This window comes from Nerophis ophidion, linkage group LG01 (assembly GCF_033978795.1).
Source record: "Nerophis ophidion isolate RoL-2023_Sa linkage group LG01, RoL_Noph_v1.0, whole genome shotgun sequence".
Lineage (NCBI taxonomy): Eukaryota > Metazoa > Chordata > Actinopteri > Syngnathiformes > Syngnathidae > Nerophis > Nerophis ophidion.
Genome location: NC_084611.1, coordinates 23,573,945 through 23,585,494, shown reverse-complemented (window position 1 = coordinate 23,585,494; position 11,550 = coordinate 23,573,945). Strand labels below are relative to the sequence as shown.

At 37.9% G+C, this 11,550-nt stretch overlaps 1 protein-coding gene across 3 annotated transcripts in view; it reads right to left on the bottom strand.

The window, feature by feature from the left end:
* Positions 1-7,467: 7,467 nt before the first annotated feature.
* Positions 7,468-11,550, bottom strand: part of septin5a (septin 5a) — a 65,455-nt gene continuing 61,372 nt past the window's right edge. For all 3 annotated transcript variants that reach the window (XM_061898878.1, XM_061898886.1, XM_061898868.1), the window contains one exon: positions 7,468-8,323. In XM_061898878.1, coding sequence (XP_061754862.1) covers positions 8,264-8,323 — 60 coding nt within the window. In that variant the 3' untranslated portion in view covers positions 7,468-8,263. The remainder of the gene's footprint in view (positions 8,324-11,550) is intronic.

Genomic DNA, 11,550 nt, shown 5'->3' with positions numbered 1-11,550 from the left:
TCGAACAGGATGTGAGGACTATCTCTCTACGTTTTCATGCCAATTCATGTCCTGATACGTCGCATGGAGGCGTAGGACCTGATCTACTAAGACAGGGGTCGGGAACCTTTTTGGCTGAGAGAGCCATGAAAGCCAAATATTTCAGAATGTATTTCCATGAGAGCCATATAATATTTTTTAACACTGAATACAACTAAATGTGTGCATTTTTAGGTAAGACCAACATTTTTAGAGTATAATAAGTCTCTTATTCTTTTTAATAACATTGTTATTCTAAGGCAGGGGTCACCAACGCGGTGCCCGCGGGCACCAGGTAGCCCGTAAGGACCAGATGAGTCGCCCGCTGGCCTGTTCTAAAAATAGCTCAAATAGCAGCACTTACCAGTGAGCTTCCTTTATTTTTAAAATGTTATTTATTCACTCGCAAGCTGGTCTCGCTTTGCTTGACATTTTTAATTGTAAGAGAGACAAAACTCAAATAGAATTTGAAAATCCAAGAAAATAATTTTAAAGACTTGGTCTTCACTTGTTTAAATGAATTAACTTATTTTTTTACTTTGCTTCTTATGACTTTCAGAAAGACAATTTTAGAGAAAAAATACAACCTTAAAAATGATTTTAGGATTTTTAAACATGCATACCTTTTTACCTTTTAAATTTCTTCCTCTTCTTTCCTGACAATTTAAATCAATATTCAAATACTTTTTTTTTTGTAAAGAATAATAAATATATTTTAATTTAATTCTTCATTTTAGCTTCTGTTTTTTCGACAAAGAATATTTGTGAAATATTTCTTCAAACTTTTCCTGATTAAAATTCCCCAAAAATATTCTGGCAAATCTAGAAAATCTGTAGAATCAAATTTAAATCTTATTTCAAAGTCTTTTGAATTTCTTTAAAAATTTTGGTTCTGGTAAATCTAGAAAAAATAATTTGTCTTTGTTAGAAATATAGCTTGGTCCGATTTGTTATATATTATAACAAAGTGCAGATTGGATTTTAACCTATTTTAAACTTGTCATCAAAATTCTAAAATAATCTTAATCAGGAAAAATTAGTAATGATGTTCCATAAATTATTTTTTTATTTTTTTCAAAAAGATTCGAATTAACTATTTTTTTTCTAATTTTTTTCGGTTGAATTTTAAAGAGTCGAAATTGAAGATAAACTACGTTTCAATATTGAATTTTAATTTTTTTCGTGATTTCTCCTCTTTTAAACCGTTCAAATAAGTGTTTTTTTCATCATTTATTCTCTACAAAAAACCTTCCGTAAAAGGAAAAAAAATGTACGATGGAATGACAGACAGAAATACCCATTTTTTTTCTATATATAGATTTATTTATTGAAGGTAAATTGAGCAAATTGGCTATTTCTGGCAATTTATTTAAGTGTGTATCAAACTGGTAGCCTTCGCATTATTCAGTACCCAAGAATTAGCTCTTGGTTTCAAAAAGGTTGGTGACCCCTGTTCTAAGGTAACCAATAATAAATATAATACTTCTTACCATTAATGCAACATCTTGAACAGGTGCGATAGAAAGCGGATGGTTGGATTAAAATGCATGACGATGTTTTATAATTTGAACATTAGTTTTAACACTGTGATTACCAGCGGAATCATTCATTACTTATCGTATTAAGCAATGTCAGCTAAGATTTATCTGAGAGCCAGATGCAGTCATCAAAAGAGCCACATCTGGCTCTAGAGCCATAGGTTTCCTACCCCTGTACTAAGATCTCAAATAACAAGTACTAAATAGCTTGTCCTAACTCAGTGGTTCTTAACCTGGGTTCGATCGAACCCTAGGGGTTCGGTGAGTCGACCTCAGGGGTTCGGCCGGGGTCAAAACACACCCGACTCTTTGTGTAAATACAAACTTCTCCCTGTTGGCATGTTACGGGTAGGGAGACAGCTGATTGATTTGCAGGTGTGTATAATTTGTTGTGAGTTCATGCACTGTCTTAGTTTTGTTGTTTCAACAAGGTGATGTTCATGCACGGTTAATTTTGTGCAGCAGTAAAAAAATATGCTAACACTTTAGTATAGGGAACATATTCACCATTAATTAGTTGCTTATTAACATGCAAATTAGTAACATATTGGCTCTTAACTAGTCATTAAGTACTAATTAATGCCTTATTCGGCATGGCCTTATTATAACCCTAACCCTGACCCTAACCCTAACCAAATAACTCTAAATTAAGTCTTTATTACTTAGAATATGTTCCCTTAGTGTCCAAAAAACTCTAAATTAAGTCTTTGTTACTTAGAATATGTTCCTCATACAAAAGTGTTACTAAAAACATACAACTTTGTCTTGAATTTGGAAAAAAGATACATTATTTTTCACTAAAGAAAGGTTCATTGAATGCGCATTTGAAACTGGTGGGGTTCGGTACCTCCAACAAGGTTAAGAACCACTGTCCTAACTAAAAAAATCATCTGTACTATTATGCAAAGTGCATCCTAAGACTGCGTGCACGATTGAAAGCAAGTGCAAAAGTCAGGCATACCACCGTATTATGTGTGTATTACCGCTGTCGCCATGGAGATATTCATTTTCTTGCACATCTAACCTGTGGTGTTGTGCCATGTTGTGGAACATGCAGCACATAACTATAATCTGAGCATTATAGAAGCATGGAGACAACAAAAACTATTTTTAGCAGCACGACAGTGCTCTCTGGGAGACCGCACGGCCAGTAATAACTTGCTGGATTATCCAGGGGCAAGAAAATGCATGTTGCAATAAGTTTTTTCAAATTGGAAATATACTATATTTGTAATATACGGTTGGGGCAAAAAAGTATTTAGTCAGCCACCGATTGTGCAAGTTCTCCCACTTAAAATGATGACAGAGGTCTGTAATTTTCATCATAGGTACACTTCAACTGTGAGAGACAGAATGTGAAAAATAAAATCCAGGAATTCACATTGTAGGAATTTGAAAGAATTTATTCGTAAATTATGGTGGAAAATAAGTATTTGGTCAACCATTCAAAGCTCTCACTGATGGAAGGATGTTTTGGCTCAAAATCTCACGATACATGGCCCCATTCATTCTTTCCTTAACACGGATCAATCTTCCTGTCCTCTTAGCAGAAACAACTGCTCCAAAGCATGATGTTTCCACCCCCATGCTTCACAGTAGGTATATTGTTCTTAGGATGCAACTCAGTGTGGTTCTTCCTCCAAACACGACAAGTTGAGTTTATACCAAAAAGTTATATTTTGGTTACATCTGACCACATGACATTCTCCCAATCCTCTGCTGTATCATCCATGTATCCATTTTGGTACAAACTCAACTTGTTGTGTTTGGAGGAAGAAGAATACTGAGTTGCATCCCAAGAACACCATAGCTACTGTGAAGCATGGGGGTGGAAGCATCATGCTTTGGGGCTGTTTTTCTGCTAAGAGGACATTTTAAGTGGGAGAACTTGCACAATCGGTGGCTGACTAAGTACTTTTTTGCCCCACTGTATATACTGTAAATCCTATATTAAAAAATGAAAGCAATTAAAATAAATGCCAGATGACACCATCGTTTTGTTGTCTATCCATCGTTTGTCATGTAGCAGTGATCGCCTCCCACTGACTGTGCCAGTTTGTACGCACCTTCCACCCACATTGTTAAAAAAAGCCACAAAACAGTGTTCAGGCTTGATAACTCACATTGTGAGCACCAAAGAATAACATTTGCGTCTCCTCCTCCCAGAATTCTGAGCGTTGTGATAACCAGTATATCCATCAATCTATCCATTTTCTACTGCTTGTCCCTCTCCGGGTTGCGGGAGTGACCTTTTCCGTAGCCAAATTCCAGCAGTTTTCAAGGACTTTCAAGATTAGATAGACATTTATTGATCCATTGGCATGTGCCCTCATGTACAAAAAAACATTTCCATAAGAGTTGGGAAATTGTGTTAGATGTAAATATAAACGGAATACAATGATTTGCAAATCATTTTCAACCCATATTCAATTGAATGCACTACAAAGAAAAAATATTTGATGTTCAAACTCATAAACAATTTTTTTTTTTGCAAATAATAATTAACTTAGAATTTCATGGCTGCAACACGTGACAAAGTAGTTGGGAAAGGGCATGTTCACCACAGTGTTACATCACCTTTTCTTTTAACAACACTCAATAAACATTTGGGAACTGAAGAAACTAATTGTTAAAGCTTTGAAAGTGGGAGACAGGTCTGGACGACAGGTGGGCCAGGAAAGTACCCACACTCTTTTTTCACGAAGCCACGCTGTTGTAACACATGCTGAATGTGGCTTGGCATTGTCTTGCTTAAATAAGCAGGGGCTTCCATAAAAAAGATGGCGCTTAGATGGCACCATATGTTGTTCCAAAACCTGTATGTACCTTTCAGCATTAATGGTGCCTTCACAGATGTGTAAGTTACCCATGCCTTGGGTACTAATGCACCCCCACACCATCACAGATGCTGGCTTTTGAACTTTGCGTCGATGACACTCTGGATGGTTTGCTTCCCCTTTGGTCCAGATGACACGATGTTGAATATTTCCAAAAACAATTTGAAATGTGGACTCGTCAGACCGCAGAACACTTTTCCACTTTGCATCAGTCTATCTTAGATGATCTCGGGCCCAGAGAAGCCGGCGGCGTTTCTGGCTGTTGTTGATAAATGGCTTTCGCTTTGCATAGTAGAGTTTTAACTTGCACTTACAGATGTAGCGACAAACTTTATTTAGTGACAGTGGTTTTCTGAAGTGTGTCGAGCTCATGTGGTGATATCCTTTAGAGATTGATGTCGATTTTTGATACAGTGCTGTCTGAGGGATCAAAAGTCACTGTCATTCAATGTTGGTTTCCAGTCAAGCTGTTTACGTGGAGTGATTTCTCCATATTTTCTGAACCTTTTGATGATATTATGAACCGTAGATGTTGAAATCCCAAAATTTCTTGCATTGCACTTTGAGAAACGTTGTTCTTAAACTGTTTGACTATTTGCTCACGCAGTTGTGGACAAAGGGGTGTACCTCGCCCCATCCTTTCTTGTGAAAGACTGAGCATTTTTTGGGAAGCTGTTTTTATACCCAATCATGGCACCCACCTGTTCCCAATTAGCCTGCACACCCGTGGGATGTTCCAAATAAGTGTTTAATGAGCATTCCTTAACTTTATCAGTATTTATTGCCACCTTTCCCAACTTCTTTGCCACGTTTTGCTGGCATCAAATTCTAAAGTTAATGATGATTTGCAAAAAAAAAAAAAAGTTTATCAGTCTAAACATCAAATATGTTGTCTTTGTAGCATATTCAACTGAATATGGGTTGAACATGATTTGCAAATCATTATATTCCGTTTATATTTACATCTAACCATGGCCGGCTCTACGCAGGGGCAGGAGGGGGCAGAGCCCCCTTAAATAAATGTCTTGCCCCCTCAAATCAAAATTTGAGAAAGCAAATTTTAATAAACTCACAAAATTACTACATTACAAGTTGACAAAATTATCTGCACTAGCGGAAAAATCCGCCGAAAAAGGGACACACACGATATAGTAGTGTCGGCTTCCCTCTTATCCCTCCCTCCGCTGTGCGTGTATTCAACATTCCACAGGCTGCGCAGCAGACACACACGCGCACACACTCCTCAGCCCTCAGTAAACATCCAATCACTAAGTGCAGTATGAAAGTAAAAGAAAAGGAAAAGTTGTCTACATTTATCATATACTTGTTAGGATGGGTGTATTTGTGTAGTGTTATCTCTAATAAACACGTTTATCGTCGCAGACTTTCGGTGCTACGGAGTTCCTTTTTTTTTTTTTTTTTTTTACAACTTGACGAGAGCAGAGACAGCGGAGGCTCTGAGCAGCAGTGGTTTGGAAGGCAGAGAGCCTCCACTGTCCCTGTAACAAGCTACAAGTCATTTATGATGCTGTTAATGACGGTAAAAATGAAACAGAAGGTATATATCCTGCTTAGCAGTCCTCCTCTGCTGTCCTCTGTTCAGAGCGGAGTCCCTAGCAACGGCCCGTTTTACTTAGCAACGGTCTGGTAATCGACTGCTGGAATTCTTTTTCTGTTGTTTTTCTTGTAATTCTACATAGTCAACCTTTAATGTTTCAATCTACATTTTGTAATAAACAAATTATAAGTTTCATTTGATATGACCATGACACCTAAAAACAAATCACTGCCGTTTTCATCAATTTACAAGCAAGTGGGCAACACATACATTGGAGTGAATGAATTTTGTGCCCAGATGAGTGCCCACGTCCACTGCATGTGACAAACTGAAGACAAGTGACCTGTGTCTGCCAGACCCCTACGTAAAGCCCCGCCCCAGGCTGTAGTCCTGTACTGTATTTGTTTTTCTTCATGTAATCACACCGGGTTTTTTCTGTTGTTGTCCAAGCTTACTTATTTTCTGCTCCAGCTTCCAGCAGCTCACAAAGAGAAAGTTAATGCTCTGTAATGCATCCATTTTTCAGAGCATTTAAAAAGTCTAGTCCCGCTCCTGCATGTAGTAGTAGCAATGATGCTACTGCTAGTACATCAGGGACAGCAGCTAGCAATACTGCACCTTTAGCACCAGCAAGCACTGTTTCTCCTGCACCAGCTCCCTCCGTCCCCCCAACAAGCGCTCCCCCAAAGCAGTCTGCTCAGCTACCCAGTGACTTAAATGGCAACGCACCATCTCAGCCAATACTGGGTGGCTACCCAAAGAGTGCATTTGGTACAACATTAAGATCATTCAATCCTGCCTGGTACCGCACACAACCATGGCTAGAGTATTCTGTGGTGCGAGACGCCTGCTTCTGTTTCCCCTGTCGGAAATATGGCAGCGCTGTTAATGTTTCCCCCCTGAGGGATTGCCACCTTATTGTGGTCAGGGGGTTCGCGTGCCTCAGTGACCGTAAGAGCTATACCAGCAGGAGCTTAGTCTTCAGGTGGGACACCCAAGTTGGACAGGTCTGAAGGTAGAGGCCTGACAAAGTGCAATCAACTACTCCAGGTTGGGGTTGGACACATAGCTAAAGACCCATTTCAATGAAGAAAGCATTGTTACTATAAGCACAGAAAAAAAAGTGCTGGAGTATCATGTGTACACATGATGCCCCCCCTCACATTTCTGACTGCCCCCTCATATAAGCATGCCTAGAACCGCCCCTGCATCTAACACAATTTCCCAACTCATATGGAAATGGGGTTTGTACATAACTTCTCCAAAACCCAAGTTTGACCTGTAATGTAAACAGTGGCAGCTTTCATACTTCGCCCGATTACCTTTTTCCAAGAAAATACTGTACGTAGATATATGTCTGCTTATTGTTCATACAGGACAGTGTTGCACTGCAGAGGAAGAATGGCTGCTGGAGATAAATGACTGAGAACATAGTTCAGCAGCAGCAACTCTTAGATGAACGGAAATAATGAACAAACTCTTCCAATCTTCACAAAAAAAATGCACAGAATGACGAAAAAACACGTTTATTTGTCAAATTGGACAGAAGATGCACTTAATTTCCCTCCCTTGCATATTGTTCTTCTTCATGGGCAGAATTCAGTAACAATGTTTTAAAAAATAAACAACCAGAAGCATCAACACCATAAAGCAAAAACAAAAATCCTAAATGTTAGCTGTGAAGTAATAAAGAGTATCAAGCACGTAGGAGCACGGCAGCATGCTTACACAAGCAACCTCTCATCATTATTAGTGGTGTATGTTCACAGTTAACATCTTTGACCTCTGACAATAAGTGCATTATTAGCTCAGCTCAGGAAAAAAAAAGCTGAGTTTCTTGACATGATATAAATAAAAAATTCTGATTATCAGATGTGCAAAGACAAAAGAAAAGTTATGGACTTGTAGACATTAATGACTTCCACACACACATACACACACACACACGCACTTTCACAGAATAAAAAAATTCAAATGTCACCAAGAATACATCTTGCAAATACCCTGACAAAATATTCATAAAAGTTAGCATTGTTTTTTTATATATATAAATTAGATACGCTTATTAGTGATTTAAATTAAGCATTCATCATGTATGTTATGTTAGGAGGAAGGGGGCGGGGGCGGGGGGGGGGGGGGGGGGGGGGATGGGGGGCAAAAAAGCAAAGAAAAAGGCAGACGACCTGGACTTGTACAAAAACACCAAACACAATGAAGATAAATGTGCAGACACTCATTAAAAAGAAGAAAAAAAATTCTGTGTGACGTTCAATGTCTCAAGTTGTTGTTCGAGAGAACACCAGGTGGCGCTGCTAGTCTTTCTCGTGCATCTGCTGCTGCATCTTAGTCAGCATCTCCTGCATCCTCTTCAGCTAAACACAGAAAAAGTAAGAACAGTTTCGGAGATGCAAGAAAATCAAAGGCTAATTGCATGTATAAATATTTTTTGTGGTGGATTTTTTTTTTTTACAGCAAATGAAACTGTTTTGTGACCGCCGTTTTGTGTCTATATTTAGCTGGTTTAAAATGTACCAGTATGAAAAAAAACCGCCACAGTTACGCACAAATGGCAGTTTTTGTAGTAAAATTCAACTAGTTTCTAAAAATGGAAATGTTTACTTTGAACATCATGCTAAACAGTTTGCAAGTTCTCTGTCTTTTTGGTACACCCTGGACAAGTCGCCACCTCATCGCAGGGCCAAGACAGATAGACAGACAACATTCACACTCACATTCACACACTAGGGACAATTTAGTGTTGGCAATCAACCTATTCCCAGGTGCATGTCTTTGGAGGTGGGAGGAAGCCGGAGTACCCGGAGGGAACCCACGCATTCACGGGGGAGAACATGCAAACTCCACACAGAAAGATCCCGAGCCCGTGATTGAACCCAGACTATTCAGGCCCTTCGTATTTTGAGGCAGACGCACTAACTCCTCTCACACCGTGAAGCCCCAATTTGATTTGTTTTTCTTATAATTAATGAATCTACAATGTTATAATTCATTACATATTTCAGTACACTAAATCTTTGCGACCAAAGTCGTAGTTTGGATCTTCAGTGCTGCGATCCGCTGCTTGGATCTTCACAGTTTGTTGTTTTGTTTCCATTTTTGTATATCTCTCCGTCTGACTCCTTATTTTCTGTTTGCTTTGTCACCATGGTAGCTTATTAGTTCAACTGCCCCTCGTTTTTGACGCACACCTGTTTCTATTTTGATTACTGCCTTATTTAAGCTCGCCCCTTTTCGTTCTTCTGTCTGGGTTCCTAATTTGCCTACGTGCAACAGTGACGACTGCTCTATTTATATATTCTCGCTAGCTTACACGCTACGCCTTCGCTTTTTCTTAGCTCTCATGCTATTGTGCTGTTTTACGTCTTTTGTGCCTTCGTGCCAAGTATTTTGTGTTTCGCTTGTTATTCCTAGCCTCCATGCTAGCGCCATTTGTTTACCTTTTTCTATTAGCACCAGTGTTTTTGTTCTAGCCTGTTTTGGGTTAAATAAATACTTTATTTCTTACCTTTGCTGTGTTCTTGCCAATGCATCCCTGGAAGAACAAACCCGGCATCGCTATGCCACACAGCCGTTACATTCAGTCACAACTTCCATATAGACAGAACCTCGGGGCATTAAATCGATCGTAAAAAATGCCCCGAGCTTGTCATGAGCTGGATGAATGGGAACATTCATAGACATATAGACAGAACATCTGTCTATATGTCCAAGGTTTCTCACTGTATCCCATTGGGTTGTGTTTTTCCTTGCCCTGATGTGGGATCTGATGTCATTGTGGCTTGTGCATCCCTTTGAGACACTTGTGATTAAGGGCTATATAATTAAACTTAGATTGCTAAACTTTGAATTAAACATTATTTCTATTAGTGACTTTTTACATTGCCAACTTAGTGTAATTAACTCAGTGTTAATTGAATGGAATTGATTTGAACGTAATCATCCATCCATCTATTTTCTACCGCTTATTCCCTTTTGGGGTCGCGGGGGGCGCTGGCGCCTATCTCAGCTACAATCGAACAATGATAATAATACAAACACATTTTTTGTACAAACAAATTATTTGCTTTTTATTACATGCTTTTTTTTTAAATTCTTATTGTACTATTTTCCTATTTTGTTTCCATTTATACCCCCATTATTTACTTTTTTCTTTTCAAATTCGATCTCAACTCTGTACACTGTTGCTGGAATTTTAATTTTCCTGAGGGAACTCTCCTGAAGGAATCAATAAAGTATTATCTATCTATCTATCTATCTGTCTATCTATCTATGTATCTGTCCGTCCGTCCATCCATCCATCCATCCATATCTATCTATCTATCTATCTATCTATCTATCTATCTATCTATCTATCTATCTATCTATCTATCTATCTATCTATCTATCTATATCTATCTATCTATCTATCTATCTATCTATCTATCTATCTATCTATCTATCTATCCATCTATCTGTCTATCTATCTATCTATCTATCTATCTACATAGAAAATATGCTGTATATGTTTTCTTCTCAAGTTAATGGTTAGATACAGTAGTTGCTGCACCAGATTGCAGCTATTTGAAACGTTACATTTCCAATAACATTTTAACATACATTAACAAAGTCGGAAAAAAAGTAAAAAATTTAATAAATGAAAAATTCCAACATTCATATAATGTAATTGACATCAAAGTTTAGAAATAACGTGAAATTCATATATACAGAAGATTTTTTTTTTATTAGGGACCTTTTCTACGGCTAACTTAAGTTAATTGAGTTAATTGAAATCATCTTGACAGCTTAAGTCTTAGTTAACAAAAATAAAAATATGGCAATTATTAAAAGTATACTATATATATATATTAATATATATATATATAATATATATATATATATATATGTTTGTGTGGTATATATATATATATATATATATATATATATATATATATATATATAGGTATAATTTTTCACATACCTATCAATCTATTTACATATGTATATACATATATACGTTAGGTCAGGAAAAAACACAGACCACATATCATCCGTACAAGCCTGTTCTCCCAGGTTTCCCTCGTCAGGGTCAGGGAAAATCCCCCTGACGACCAGGGGAAACCTGCGAAACAGGCTTGTAGGGATGATATAGCCTCTGAGTATCTTCCTGCCCTAACGTATATTCCGCTCTACTGCGGTATTGAGCACTGTATAACGGATAAACCACAGAAACCTTGACTATATGATTGTAGCTGAGATAGGCGCCAGCGCCCCCGCGACCCCAAAAGGAATAAGCGGTAGAAAATGGATGGATGGATGGATATATATATATATATATATATATATATATATATATATATATATATATATATATATATAATTATATATATGTATGGAAGCTAGAGGCTAAACTCCAACAGAACAACTCTCGTGATGTGTGGAAGGCCATGAAAACCATCACAGACTTTAACAACAAATCCAAACTGCTGGATGGGGTGTAGATAGAGCCAACGAGCTGAATTTGTTTTTCAATAGATTTAGCAATGCACCCCCTAATGACCCTCCCCCCACTACTCCTGTCTTCACACCTACCTTGAACATCAAT